Source organism: Terrapene carolina, unplaced genomic scaffold (assembly GCF_002925995.2).
Source record: "Terrapene carolina triunguis isolate 2854851 unplaced genomic scaffold, T_m_triunguis-2.0 Scaffold88, whole genome shotgun sequence".
Taxonomy (NCBI): domain Eukaryota; kingdom Metazoa; phylum Chordata; order Testudines; family Emydidae; genus Terrapene; species Terrapene triunguis.
Genome location: NW_020664439.1, coordinates 8,337,882 through 8,353,816, shown reverse-complemented (window position 1 = coordinate 8,353,816; position 15,935 = coordinate 8,337,882). Strand labels below are relative to the sequence as shown.

Below are 15,935 nucleotides of genomic sequence, written 5' to 3'. Positions count from 1 at the left end.
AAGGCACTGCATTTAGCCGTATGGAACGGAAATCTATCAACCTCATGCCTCTGGAGATTTCCATTACTTGCATCTGAAGAAGTGAGGTTCTTACCCACGAAAGCTTATGCTCCCAATACTTCTGTTAGTCTTAAAGGTGCCACAGGACCCTCTGTTGCTTTTTGCATTTATGTAGTGGAGGAAAAATACTATTTGTAAATAAAGCATTCATGTTTTCACTCTGGAAACCTGTCCATGTATTAATTTCTGAGAGTTTAGCCTTAAAATTAGCATAGATATTCAGCCCAAGAATGTTTGTGTTGAAAGAAACAATCTTCCTAATTTTTTTTAATAGTGTCTCTGTTTTGTTTCAGGATGTTGCCATATGGTTGTTTAGCAACAGGAGACCATTCTGGCCTTATTGAGGCTGTTTCTGCTTCAGAAACCATTGCAGATATTCAGTTAAATAGTAGCAATGTTGCTGCTGCTGCTGCATTCAACAAAGATGCTCTCTTAAACTGGCTAAAGGAATACAATTTAGGGTAAATTTTCATGTGTATTTCTTGCTTATAACTTACGTTATAAAATTTTTTACAAGGTGAAATTCTGTTTTGAGGATTAAGGAAAAAAACACAAATCCCATTTTAGGGTCCAATCCTGCACGGTGATGCAGAGCACCCTTTTTTCATGTAAATTTTCAGAAAATGTATTCTGTACTCAGAATTAGTAGAGGATACACTGTATTAGCCACACATAATAAATAGGTTTGATCCCCTCTTTAAATTCAAAGCAACCTTAATTCTGGAGCCATTATAGCATCACCCTAATGCATATCCAAAAGGGTTGGGTGAGATTCTGCACTGCACCTCTAAGAGGCTCAGCAGAAAACTCAGAGCCCAGGGTTTGGGAAAGGCTAAGGTGGCTGTAAGCTCTGCGGTTTCAGGCATAATTTAGACAGCCCGTAGGACTTGTCTGGAGCCCATTGGGCCACAGCGCTGTCTGGAATCTCCAAGCACTGTGTGCTGTAGCCCTGCCTCCAGCACTCCCTGTATGCCAGGGCTTGCCAGGGAGTCCTCAGACAGCAGTCTCATTGCTGTCTTTCACTGTTTCTGTGCCTTGAAAGTCTTCCCTTGGCTGGATCCAAGACTTTTAGATTCCTTTTACATTGCTCTGTCCCTTTTACCCAATGTAAAAGGGCTCAGCGGAGTGAGGATCTCGCCCATTGTGTGCATGCATGTATGCACAAGTACACACATATATAGCTGTCTTTGCAAGTTTGTTGCCTTTTTCGTTTTAGATACCGGATCCATATTCAGATTCAGGTTTCTCTTGGAGTTCAAACAGCAGTCCAAACACCGAATTCTAACATTGGCAGCAATCTGTGCTGTACATCATTGGATAAGCCATGAAACATAATTTAAAGAAAATAATAATTACACATACCTAATGGCTCAATGCCATTGCCTATTGTAACAGTTTCATTTCTACATAGTGAAATGGTTTAGTAATCCTGCAGTTGAGCTGTTTTAAAATATCCATATCTGATCTTAGTTTAAGCAAAATTGTGTTTTCTTAAAGTGAAAATAGAAGGTGAATTATTGCTAATGTGCAGAATTATTGTTTGCCTTTGTGTTTTTAGAGATGACCTGGATCGAGCCATCGAGGAGTTCACCCTGTCTTGTGCTGGCTACTGTGTAGCTACTTACGTACTGGGCATTGGTGACAGACATAGTGACAATATCATGGTCAGGAAGAATGGTCAGGTAAGAATCCTGTTAGCAGTTAGATGAACTCTATTTAAAAAAAAAAAAAAAAAAAAGTCTTCGCCATTGTAGTTCTTGTACAAAGCTTATTTTGAGAGTTTTTTTCAGGTACATTTGTCTTATTCTAGCTTTGGTGTCTTATTAGAATAAAACATATAAATATGGAACTAAATATGTAAATAGTAGTTGTTATGGTTAACTCAGTTCTGGTAGATGGGGAGAGAAAGTGAGTTTTGAGAAGATTTTAATCAAGAGAGGATAGCAGCTTAGAGACCACTGTATATATTGTAAATAATTATTTGTCAAGTAAGATTGTCCTGAATAATTCATCACTTCCCTAAAACCCAATAAGTCTCCTTATTAGAGCTGGGCACATTTTTTTCATGCTAATCATTTTTTCACTGAAAAATGCTGATTCTGTTTAAGCGAAACACACATTCAAGTCTATTTCAGAAAAATTTTTGGTCAACTGTATATATTGTGAAATGTGCAAACAGTTCATTTTCAGCATTTCTACAATTTAATATTTTAACGTCTTATTTCAGAAAGACATTTTGTTTCAGAATTTCACTGTTTTGTTTTAAAAAACATGTTGGAAAGGTAATCTTGAAAACAAAACACTTTAGTTTCAGGTTGAGCAAAATGTTTTGTTCAACCTAAAACAGATTTTTTTTTCATCTTCTTTGTTCCTCCCGAAAAACTGAAACGTTTGTGTTTTGGGTCAGCCCAAACAGAAGTTTTTAAGTTATTTTTTGGTTTGGTCACCAAAGCAGAAAAATCAATTATGTACACGGTGCTACTCCTTGTGGCCCTAGATGTTTATAGCTATGATCAGATCTCAGTGTATCTTGCAAATGAGCAACCTAGAAAATCCAAGTATAGAGTTTTGAACTGTATGGTGCCATCAGGGTTAGACATGAATAATACTCTCAATAAAAATGTTATTCATAATGAATTTTTTTTATTTCTAGTGTAGCCTTATCCAGATTTCAGTGACATCACTCTTCCATCTACAAGACATTTTCTCATTTTTAGAACAATGTTGTCAGTATTTTATTAATTTGTAGAATAATTTTTCCTCTACTATCCCCGACACTGCCCCATCACCAAAAACATGAAATAAATTAAATTTTAATAATAATTAATTATTTTTTAAAAGAAACCCTTACCTGACAGAGTTTCAACCCTGAAACGGTAGAATGCCAGAGACTCCTTGAAGTCTACAGGGGACTTCACTATTGCTATGGATTTCACGTGGAAGACACTCAGATACTATGATGTTGGGCATCATGGTAAAGCCCTAACACAGATAAATAATGTTTATTGCTGTACCTTGGAAGCTTGAAACTGAAATTTCCTTTCTGACTGACAATATTTCCTCCTGTGTGGACATTGCTTTGTACTCAGAGTGGCCAGAAGAGCCAGGCTGCTGGCACTGATATTTCTATTCAGTTTTAAAACACTGAGAATAAAAACCTAAACAAGAAATTACATCTCCTTCAGAGACACACAAAAGATGAGGTGTTAGGGCAGGAATGGGGGATTACTGTGAGTCTCATTTTTAGCTAACCATTCCTGACAAGGTCCCCTTTAAGTTTTTTAAACAAATTAGAAAAATAGAATATTTTTCTGGAGAAATTAATTTTTATTTCTTTTTGTTTAGCTCTTTCACATAGATTTTGGGCATATTCTTGGGAACTTCAAATCCAAATTTGGAATTAAAAGGGAACGAGTGCCTTTCATTCTTACCTATGATTTCATTCATGTCATTCAACAAGGCAAAACGGGGAATACTGAGAAATTCGGCCGGTAAGTATTGCTTTGATGTCTAAGATAAAGTCATAACTTCTTTCCTCACCTTATAGCTGGAACAAAGTATGTTGATCAGTTCCAGCACACAGTCCTATGCATAATCAGCATGCAGTAAAATAATGCAAAGTGATCACCCATCCAAGTGGACCTAGACTAAGGAAAAATACACCTTAGCAAACTTGAAACATTTTTGCTTTTTAAGAGAGAAGTAATTTTAACTCATTTAATTTGAAAACAAAGTGTTAAGAAAATACTGTACATCCTGTGTATATAGATGAACTGAACTACTCATTATGGTACGTAACCTATCGCTTAAGTCAGCATCTATACCAGATGACTGGCAAATAGCTAATGTAACACTGATTTTTTTTTTTAAAAAGGCTCCATGGGTGATCCTGGCAATTACAAGCCAGTAAGCCTACCTTCAATACCAGCAAATTGGTATTGCTGGTAGGAATAGAATTATCAGACACATAGATTAACATATATTGGGGAAGAAAGAACATGGCTTTTATAAAGGAAAATCATGCTTCACCAATCTATTAGCATTTTCTGAGCGTGTCAACAAACATGTGGACAAAGATGGTCCAATGCATATAGTGTACTTGGACTTTCAGAAACATTCACAAGGTCCCCCACAAAAGGCTCTTAAGCAAAGTAGGTACTGATGGGATAAGAGGGAAGTTCCTCTCATGGGTCAGTAACTGATTAAAAGACAGGAAACAAAGGGTAGGAATAAATGGTCAGTTTTCACAGTCGAGAGAGTTAAATAATGAGGTCCCCCAAGGATCTGTACTGGAGCCACTGCTGGTCAACATATTCACAAAAGATCTGGAAAATGGTAAACAGTGAAGTGGAAAAGCTGAGAAGATTATACAAAATTACTCAAGATAATTAAGTCCAAAGCTGACTGTGAAGAGTTACAAAGGGATCTCCAAAAACTGGGTGACTGGGCAACAAAAAGGCAGATGAAATTCAGTGTTGATAAATGTAAAGTAATGCACAGTGAAAGACACAATACCAACTATACATACAAAATTATGAGGTCTAAATTAGCTGTTACCACTCAGTAAAGAGATCTTGGAAACATTGTGCATAATTCTCTGAAAACAGCTGCTCAATATGCACCGGCACTCAAAAAAGCTACCTGAATATTAGGAAAGGGATAGATAATAATACAGAAAATATCATAATGCCATTATATAAATCCATGGTACGCCCACACCTTGAATATTTCATACAATTCTGGTTGCCCGATTTCAAAAAAGATGTTAGAGTTGGAAAAAGTATAGAGAAGGGCAAAAATATGATGAAGGTTATGAAACAGCTTCTGTATGAAGAGAGATTAAAAAGACTGGGATTGTTCAGTTTAGAAAAGACACGATTATGGAGGGATATGACAGAGGTCTACAAAATCATGAATGGTGCGGAGAAAGTTAATAAGGAAATATTATTTACCCCTTCACATAACACAAGAACCAGGGGTAACCCAATGAAATTAATTGGCAGCAGCTTTAAAACAAACATAAGGAAGTACTTCTTCACACAATGCACAGTCAACTTGTGGAACTCGTTGCCAAGGGATGTTGTGAAGGCCAAAAGCATAACTATGTTTTAAAAAAATAATTAGCTAATATCACAGAAGATAGGCCCATCGGTGACTATTAGCCAAGTTAGTCATGGATGCATCCCCATGCTCTGGGTGTCCTGAAGTCTCTAACTGTCAGAAGCTGGGCTGGACAACAGGATGATCACTCAAAAATTGCCTAGTTCTTTTCATTGCCTCTGAAGCATCTGAAACTGGCCACTGTCAGAAAACAGGATACTGGACTAGATGGACCATTGGTCTGATCTAGTGTGGCCATTCTTACATTCTTAAGTCTGCATTCACAGCAATGATGTCTCAACCATGAAACATAGCTATCTTTAGCCATGTGATATAACGGATTTGTTGTGGGGGGGTTGGTGGAAGAGAAAAATGAGGAAGGATTGCTTTTATAATATAGATTGGTTGTATCTAGATCTGATTCATGTTCATATTTTTATAAATGATTTTCCTGAACTTAGAACCCACCCATTGTTAAAACACACAATTATTTTAACACCCCCCTTGAGTACTGAGAAATAGCACTGTTTCTATCACTGCCAGAAATTATCCTGCAATTCTGCGGTCATCAAATTCTAGGATTTATAGCACAATTTAGCACTTTTGGTGATATTTCTAAAACTAATTTTCTACTGATCTTTGCCAAATGGCTAAATGTAAATGTATGTACCATTGTATTCGGCAACAAGCAATTATTGAGAGCATTTTAGGTCTGCCTACCAGAATTCTAAAGATAATATATCTGTCAGTCAAGGCTTCTAATTTTAAGCTCCACTTCCTTTCCATTCGTTTTGGTTGCCTGACCTAAATGCATAGATGGTAATGTGATTCCCCATTTCTTCTTCTAGTGATTGTTCATATGGATTCCATTCTGTGTGCATGTGCCCCATGCGTTCAGAACATTTCGTCCAAAGGAGGAAGCCTCAACTGGATTCATAAGTTTCAAGGCTAGAAGGGCCTGTTGTGATCATCTGGCCTAACCACCTGTCTAACACAGGCTATAGAATTTCTCCCAAATAATTCCTTAGAGCAGATCTTTTAGAAAAACATCCAGTCTTGATTTAAAAGTTGCCAGTGATGGAGAATCCATTGTGACCCTTGGTAAATTGTTCCAGTGGTTAATTACTCTGACAGTTAAGAATTTACACCTTATTTCCAGTCTGAATTTGTCTACATTCAACTTCCAGCTATTGGATCGTGTTTCACCTTTTTCTGCTAGATTGAAGAGCCCATTGTCAATTATTTGTTTCCCAAATAGGTATTTTATTGATTGTAATCAATTCACACCTTAACCATCCCTTTAAGATAAATAGATTGAGCTCCTTGTGGCTTGTTTACTAATCTTTTAATCGTTCTCGTGGCTCTTCTCTGAACCGTCTCCAGTTTATTAACATCTTTCTTGAACTGTGCACACCAGAGCTGGACACAGTATTCCAGCAGTGGTTGCAGTGCCAAATACAGAGGTAAAATGACCTCTCTACTCCTACTCAAGATTCCCCTGTTTTTGTATCCAAGGATCCTATTAGCCCTTTTGGCCAATGTCATACAGGGAGTTCATGTTTAGCTGATTATCCACCACCACCCCCAAACCTTTTTCAGAGTCACTGCTTCCCAGGATAGAGTCCTCCAGCCTGTAAGTATGGCCTAAATTCTTTGTTCCCAGGTGTACACATTTACATTTAGCTATATCAAAAGGCATATTGTTTGTTCGTTTGTTTGCAACAAGTTTGCCAGGTGATCAAGATCGCTCTGTATTAATGACCTGTCCTTTTTGTTATTTACCACTCCCCCAGTTTTTGTGTCATCTCCAAACCTTATCAGTGATGATTTTACGTTTTCTTCCAGGTCATTAATAAAAAGGTTAAATAGCATAGGACCACGAACAAATCCCTGCAGGGCTCCATTAGAAAGATACCCACTCGATGATGAGTCTTCATTTACAATTAAGTTTTGAGACCTATGAGTTAGTCAGCTCTTAATCCATTTAATATGTCCCATGTTAATTTTATATCATTCTAGTTTTTTAATGAAAATGTTGAGTGATGCCAAGTCAAACACCTTACAGGAGTCTCAATATATTATGTCAACGCTATTATTTTTATCAACCAAAGTTGTAATCGCATCAAAAAAAAAGTATGAAGTTGGTCTAACAGGAAATGTTTTCCATAAACCTATGTTGATTTGTATTAATTATATTGCCATCCTTTAATTCTTTATTAATCGACTCCTGTATCATTCACTCTGTTACCTTGCCCAGGATTGATGCCCAGATTGGCAGAACTAGAATTACTCAAATCATCCCATTTAACCTTTTTAAATATTGACACAATATTAGCTTTCTTCTGGGACTTCCCCTATGTTCCAAGCCAGCTCTTCTAAAATGCTTGGATACACGTTATCTGGACCTGCTGATTTAAAAATGTTAAACTTCAGTAGTTGCTGTTAAACATCCTCCTGAGATACCAGTTGAATAGAAAGACTGTTAGCTTTATAGGTCAGTCTATTTGATAGGTGGAAAAGGATTTCTATGTGGGCATTTCATCAGCATCCATTTCCCTCAACACCTGTTTCAGTAGTATTTTATTGTTTGTTAGTTCAGAAACAATCTGGACTTTTAGTTTCTGAAGGGTCAGTATAGCAGCAGTATCTGCACATCACCCTCTTTATCCAGGGCAACACAATATTTTCTCATCCTACAGCAGCTAGATTCCTTAAGAGCCTTATTCATGTTTCCCCCCAATTTGGGAGCCCTGTCCCTCTTGGAACTTCAATATAGTATTAAATGTTGATGGCTCCCTTTTTGAGCCCATAGCAACCTGTACCCTATACCGTGTATCACTGAAGACTGTTTTTTAGTAGCCATTGCATTAGCTCAAAGGGTAGGGGAAATCAGGCCCTTCTGGTGAGTCTCTTATATAGTTTTTCATAAGGACAACATTACTCTCAGGCTTCATCCCAAGTTCCTCACCAAAGTTCTTTCAGAGTTCCATATGAACCAGTTTATTCATCTCTGTTTTCTTTCCTAAGCCTCACTCAAACCCAGGGAAAGCTAAACTTCATACATTTGATGTAGTAAGGGCATTGTCATACTATCTTAACTGGACAAAATCATTCAGGAACACACCTAGACTGCTAGTGGCTTTCCCTGATAGTGTTAAGGGTCAGGCAGTATCCTTACAAAGATTATCAAAATGGGTCTCCAACTGTATAACAACATGTTATGAGATAGCCAAGTTAGCTAGGGCACAGGCAGCTGGTTCACATCTTTACGAGACACTGTTCCTTGGCAGAAGCTTCCAGATTGGATACCCGTTTGATAGGGCTGTCTTGCATTCATTATTTGTTGACTCCTAGTATCCAGGTCCAAGCAAACTGTTGTTGGTTACCAAGAGCAGAATACACGTAGACAATCATTTGAACAAGAAAGAATGGAGATTCTTTGAGATGTGTTACTCACATGGATTCCAAGGCCAACCCTCCTTCCCTGCAACTACAGAGTCCTGCTCCTCTGGGATTCTGGATTCTCAAAGGAGTTGAGGGATGGTTGGGCCCGTTCCACCCTTTATTCCTTTGGGCCAGTGTACACAGGACATATATAGGGCGTAGGCACTGCTGGAGGCTACATGGGGTGTGTGTGTCCCAAGAAGGGAATCCACTTGGACAACACCTCTTAAAGAACCATAGTTACTATCAGATAAGTAACAGTACTTTCTTAGCTCTTCTGTTTCTTCTAAATTGTCTTTCAACTCATTTACGTAAATGAGAAAGAGAAGAGAAAAAGGAAGAAAAAATCTAGTTACAGGAGAATGAAGAGGGAGGGAATATCTGTATGGATACCTCCAAGCCAGCTCACAGCTAAAAGGCTCTGTAGCTGGTAGGCAAGAATTACAGGGAGCCAGCAGGAATAAACCATCCTCCACACCAAACCTTCCACTCAGGGGCTCTGAACCATCTCATTGGCAGGGACACAGTAATGTCCCTGAGGTTCGACTTCATCTCTCTGACTTCTCTACCTACCTGAGAGCTTGTCACACAGAGCTTGTCTCTGAAATCTGGCCAATTCCATAGCCCCCATGGCTATCAGTGTTGTGGAGACCTTCTTTCTTTGTGCCACTCCAGCTTGGGCCTCTGCAGTTTGGCTGCCAGTCCTTCGACCCATTGCTTACAACAGCCACTGACTGTGTTTACTGTCATTGGCTAGTGTGAAAGGTAAGGTACATGCAACAAGGGAAAATTGCCCACCAGTAATTCTATTTGTCAAAGTCCTTTCTTCTCCCTTTCTACATCGTTCCTGACTCCTACCCACTCTGACTTGTTCCCCTTCTATCCACACACAAATAGGTCAGACTCAGGTCAGCAAGCACTCAGGACCTAGAATCCTGCGGGGGCGGGGAGGAAGCAGTCAAATATAGAGTTCTACTGTCACTTGGGTTCAGGCCCTGTCATTTTGAAATGTGGATGCAGCTCAAGCCACTGACCCAAGTCAGAAGTTCCGTGTAGTGCAGTATTGGTGCGTTAGCAAGGTCCAGCAATTGTAAACCCAGGTTTACAATGCAGTGTGGACTGTCAAGCGTGGGCTTGGAAACACCAAGTCCACAAGCCCGGGTCCCATAGACCTGGGCTTAGTGTGCAGACTCCTCTTAGGAGGAGTCTCTCAGAGATTTTACTTCGATGTAAGTTATCACTTTGCGACAGAAGCCCATATTGGCAAAGAAGTGGGAATATTGATGCTCATACATTCAGTTTGACTGACCTTTTGCCTCCTTGCTTCTGGTAGGTGGAGCCACAATGCTGTCTGTAGTTGGTGCTGTTGGATAAATGGAAAACCAACCAAATGCCAATGAGCCATTTTTCTACTGTAGAATAAGTAGTTAGCCCACAGTTCCATTTGATACTGTCAGTATTTACTGTATGTATATTGGCAGACAAATGCAGGATTGAAAGTGGAACAGCTGGAGGGTTAAATAAAAGTTCACAAGTGTCATTTCAGACAGTAATTGTATACTAAACTTAATTTCATTTGAAAAAATATGCATTGAGCCAGATGACCTATGAAGAGCTATCTTACTGTATCTTCTCCTGCTTCATGTCCATTGCATGTATGTTTTGTGATGGATGTTCAGGTTCCGCCAGTGTTGTGAAGACGCATATTTGATTCTGCGAAGACATGGAAATCTATTTATCACACTCTTTGCACTGATGTTAACTGCAGGGCTTCCAGAGCTAACCTCTGTCAAGGATATCCAGTATCTCAAGGTAAAAACCAGAACTACATCTCCATATAATTTAGCATTTCTTCTGTACGTGAATTTATGGTCACATAGCAAATGCGTTTCCTTACTTTTCTAAGCCCTTTCCCTAGGATTCCAATCCATATAATAGAACTTTCTTCAAGTGGTATCTGGTACTGAGGCACAGACCCATTTCCCTCAACTATTTTGTATGTAAGATCCTGGAATGACTAGTTGCTGTCTCTCAAGAGATCTGTGATGCATCCTGGGGGTACAAAGCGTTTTGAGGAACCTTGCTACCACCAGGCCTTAGCATGAGGAACGCTTGTGTATGCCTGCTGTGGGTCAGTTCCCCAACTCCACCAGTCTCTGGCAATGCAAGCACTGCCTTCCAGGCCTCCATCAGCCCCACTCTCCTTTACTAGTTAATGATAGGTACACTCCAACCCCTGAGACCTCTGAGCGGCCCCCTGGAATGCACAGCCCATGATCCACTAGACACTCGCAGAACTCCCAAATTCTCTGCTCCCAAAGGTACAGTACAGCCAGCTTATCAGTTACATCTTAGACCACGGCTCTGCTTACCACACAATACTAGATATGTTTACAGTAAAAACAAGAAGTTTATTTAGCAAAGAATAGATTCAAGAAGCTAGTAGAACATATAAAATATACAAACATATCAAATGAAATCATAATATGCTTTCTAGAGCCTAAGCTTAACTAACAGGACGTTCCGATGTCTCTCAAAGGTTAGTTCACCCAAAGTTTCTCTTCCAGTGTCAAACAGCCAGACAGGCTGTGATCCTCCATTCAGAAGACAAGCGTGCTGGCAGCTTGTCCTCTCAACGAAGGATAACTGGCTCATCTCTGCACCTCCAGATATAGTTCCAATCATTCATTGTCTTCACTTGTAAAATGGGTAACCCCCACTGCTTGTTTTTTCCTATCTAGAATCTTCCCTGGAGACATTTGATTTGCATTTTTCTCAGACTGTATGTAGTTGTTCATTATGCAGATGACACTAAACGGGGAGGAGTGGTAGATACGCTGGAGGGTAGGGATAGGATACAGAGGGACTTAGACAAATTAGAGGATTGGGCCAAAAGAAATCTGATTAGGTTCAACAAGAACAAGTGCAGAGTCCTGCACTTAGGACAGAAGAATCCCATGCACTGCTACAGACTAGGGACCGAGTGGCTAGGCAGCAGATCTGCAGAAAAGGACCTAGGGGTTACAGTGGACGAGAAGCTGGATATGAGTCAACAGTGTGCCCTTGTTGCCAAGAAGGCTAACGGCATTTTGGGCTGTATAAGTAGGAGTATTGCCAGCAGATCGAGGGACGTGATCATTCCCCTCTATTTGGCATTGGTGAGGCCTCATCTGGAGTACTGTGTACAGTTTTGGGCCCCACACTACAAGGAGGATGTGGAAAAATTGGAAAGAGTCCAGCAGAGGGCAACAAAAATTATTAGGGGGCTGGAGCACATGACTTATGAGGAGAGGCTGAGGGAACTGGGATTGTTTAGTCTGCAGAAGAGAAGAATGAGGGGGGATTTGATAGCTGCTTTCAACTACCTGAAAGGGGGTTCCAAAGAGGATGGATCTAGACTATTCTCAGTGGTACCTAAAGACAGAACAAGGAGTAATGGTCTCAAGTTGCAGTTGGGGAGGTTTAGGTTGGATATTAGGAAAAACTTTTTCAGTAGGAGGGTGGTGAAACACTGGAATGGGTTACCTAGGGAGCTGGTGGAATCTTCTTCCTTAGAGGTTTTTAAGGTCAGGCTTGACAAAGCCCTGGCTGGGATGATTTAGTTGGGGATTGGTCCTGCTTTGAGCAGGGGGTTGGACTAGATGACCTCCTGAGGTCCCTTCCAACCCTGAGATTCTATGATAAGCACACAGAACACAATTTGCATATAGCCAGACAGGTAGATAAGCATCTCCTGCCTGAAAGTAACTTGTTTAAAACCTTCTGGTTACCAGTCCCAAGGCACAGATCTTAAGAACATAATTTGCAGTATACATACATAACTGCTTACATATTATCCATACATACATTTTGCAATGATTATGGGGACCATTGTGACTCAGGCTTTCAATAGAGACCTTACATGACACTCTTTGGCAAACTAGTATGTGGATACCAGACCCGGGGGATCTCTGTGACTCTTATGAACCCCTGTGCCCTCTGCCAGTTGGCACCAAGAGGTCAGATTCTGACCCTCTGCGGTGCTGATCTCATTAAGATCAGTGGGAGGTGAGGGTGCTTGCATACCCTCAGAAGTTTTTTTTATGACCTCACAAATTGGCCCAGGAGCACAGTGCTGTAAAGAAAAAGGCTTTTCTTAATTTCTGGGTCAAAATAAAAAAATAGTTTTAAAAGTATCTTATCATCTAGATAGGTAGTTCATGTTCATATGAGAGAGCTAATGGAATGTTTTTCACAACAGAACAGTACAGCATGTTGCAAATTGCTTCACTCAGGTAAAAGTACATTTTTCATACCAGCTTTTCCTGGCTGTCACTTTTTTAGATTCTCCATCAGTTCATTTCTTTTTTGCCAACATTGAGTTGCCATCTGCCTGTATGTTACTCATAATTTCTAGTTACTGAACTGCAAATTAGTGCCATGTTCTTCTTCAGTAGTTGTTTTGTTGCTTTAACAGCAAACACTGGCCAGAGTTGGTTAGTTTCTCAAAAACACCTGTGATTTCCTCTTTTTTTCTTTCTAACTTTATCATTAAGTCCAGAAAATATCACTGTATATTGATAAAAGGCTAATAGACTTAAGAGGTTTATAGTAGAAAAAGAAGAATGTGATTTAGAAAAATTAAAAATGCTGGGAAGGGGGGGAACATAACTGGATTTTAAATTCCCAACAGTACCTTTTTTGTTTTCTTTTTGTTTTTAGGACTCTCTTGCCTTAGGGAAGACTGAGGAAGAAGCGCTAAAACAATTTAAGCAAAAATTTGATGAAGCGCTCCGGGAAAGTTGGACTACTAAAGTGAACTGGATGGCTCACACTGTTAGAAAAGATTACAGATCCTAGGTGGTTTTTAGATTTGCACTAAACTGAACATTACTCTGACAATAAGTGTTTAAAAAGGGAACTGTAAGCTTGACCAACAAAATGTATTTCAAAACAGAAAAAAGGAAGTGGCCTGGATAATTGCTGATTCTTTTGCACTCTGCTTCTGAATGCTTGATCCCAAGACTTTCTGAACAAATAGTAAATATCCTGGATAATCAGTTCCTGCTGACTTTGCACGCTGAGAGCTACTAGATACTTTTTTTTTTTTTTTTTTTTTTTTTTTAAGCTGAGAGATACTAGATACTTTTTTTTTTTTTTTTAATTATTTGGTACTTTAAGAAAGTGTAAATATTTGTTTTTGTATGTTGGGGTCATGTACTCTACACACTCGGGAGGTATGGAGACCTCTTATGAAACTGCTCATTGTTTTAAAATTGGGGCTTAAAAGAAGGGTGAAAGTTTTTGATATCTTAATTCTAGCTAAACATGACCATACTGTATATATTTTTTCATATGAAATCTGCCCTACTTGCATAAATGCATTAATTAATTCTACTGTAAAGAGTAGCCACAGTTATTGTACTACAGGGAGGTGCTTAAAGTCTTGTACTGCTGCTGAAAGAACAGTATACAGATATTTGTAAGATTTCTAATGGGAGTTCTTCAAAAGCACTTAGTTTTGGCCTAACTTTGCTCCCTGTGACTTCACTAGGAGCAATTAGACCAATGCTGAATGCTTTTGAAAATCCCTCCCAAAAGGTGTATTGTCTTCAATTCAATCTGTTTTTTAACTCTTTGCAAAAAGCAAAGTTACTTCATCTGTCTGCAAAGAGTTGCTTGACTCAGTCTTCCATTTAAGTTCATAACACTGATGCACACACAAACACACGGTGTAAAGTATGTACAGTATATGGAAAATTTTACTTAAATATAATACAAATACTGATTAACAGAGCCTTTGTACCAAAATAATAAGGAAATTGTACCACCAAGTCGGTACTTAAGATTTTATAAAAATAAAGTCCATACTTAAAATTCAACATGTTATAAAACACCAGTGAGGAGTCATAAATCTGTTCTTACTGTATTTATTAAAAGCCTGCAGTAATATTACTTTTCCAGGATATTTGTGTTCAGTTTAAGATGGTTGCTAAAGAAACTGGATTTGTTTTAATTTATTTAGTGAGGTATCCGTTTTTTAGGTGCCTAAATGGAGAGCAATTGTGATACGTGCAATAGAAACTGCTGTTTTAAAGGTGTAGCATATACTGTTTCTGAACATTAGCAAGATGGAACTTAACTACTGTTCATTCTCCAAAGACCACTGGTAGCTCTCAATTTGTGTTGACATTTGAAAGAGAATTAAATATATATTTACCTTTGGACTAAACAATTGTTTTACACAGGAATTTCATTAAAGATGATTTTACTTTGTTCATAGAGTGAATTGTTTTGTCCTCTTTAAAGACCAAACACCAAATCTAAGCCAGTTAGAAGTACAGCATTTTACACAATTGGTTTCTTTTTTATCAGATATGAAAAGACTGAAATGTTGTTTTGCCCCAACTGTTGGGTATACTCTGTCCTCTATGTTCTGTGCTGCTACTGATGTTTCTGGGAAAGCCTGTTGTGTTAATATGCTAACATATCAATTGTTTTAGTTTCCTATCCACTTTTGGTAACCGTGTACCATATCATCCCTCTGCTTTTAGGAGCAGACAGGAAGAAGGGAGAAGAAAAACTACTCCACTGGCCACAAATCTGTCTTCACAGTAAAGGTAGACCTATCATCAGCCTCTACCAATTCACTGCCTAAAAATTAACATCTGTAACCATTGCTCAGTTGAGTCAGCAGAACCATTGCTGGACACGTTTAGTTTTGCTATGCAACAAGGCAAATTACCCAAATTACTCAGGGCTAATGTAGGTCTGATGGATAGAAGCCTGCATTGGAGGTCATTTGGAGCCATACTGCAGTACCTCTGGGAGGGACTGAGCTTCAAGGAGGTGCAATCTCTCCGAAAACTCCCAAGAGCGCAGTGGGGAATGCACATATTGCATCATTCCTGGCTGATGCAGAAGGATTGCAGGGCCATGACAGGAGGCATGATAGCCCACTGGTTAGGGCACCAGCCTAGGATTTGGGAAGCCATTGAATTTCCTGGTCCACCATACACTTCTTGAGTGACCTTGCACGAATAACTAATTCTCTCTCTTCCTCAATTCCCCATCTGTAAAATGTGGATAATAACACTTCCCTACCTCACAGGGGCTTTGTGAGCATACATACATTAAAGATTGTGAGGCAGTCAGATACTACTAATGGAGGCATATAAGTACCTGAGATGGATAGATGGCCCCATCTGTTCCCTGCTTCCTTTTGGTGTAGCTAGCACCCCAGGGAGCACTAGCACTTGTACTGGCGCTTGTATTGGAGCATCCTTGTACCTCCCTGCCTTCATGATTACACTGGTCTACAATTTTTGAGAAGTCGTCTGCTTCAGAGATAA

At 39.3% G+C, this 15,935-nt stretch overlaps 1 protein-coding gene across 2 annotated transcripts in view; it reads left to right on the top strand.

Annotated features, from left to right (window-relative positions):
• Positions 1-13,687, top strand: part of PIK3CB (phosphatidylinositol-4,5-bisphosphate 3-kinase catalytic subunit beta) — a 213,856-nt gene extending 200,169 nt beyond the window's left edge. For both annotated transcript variants that reach the window (XM_026650133.2, XM_026650134.2), the window contains exons 20-24: positions 354-521; positions 1,619-1,742; positions 3,406-3,551; positions 10,284-10,416; positions 13,306-13,687. In XM_026650133.2, the coding sequence (XP_026505918.1) occupies positions 354-521; positions 1,619-1,742; positions 3,406-3,551; positions 10,284-10,416; positions 13,306-13,443 (709 nt within the window). In that variant the 3' untranslated portion in view covers positions 13,444-13,687. The remainder of the gene's footprint in view (positions 1-353; positions 522-1,618; positions 1,743-3,405; positions 3,552-10,283; positions 10,417-13,305) is intronic.
• Positions 13,688-15,935: the final 2,248 nt, after the last annotated feature.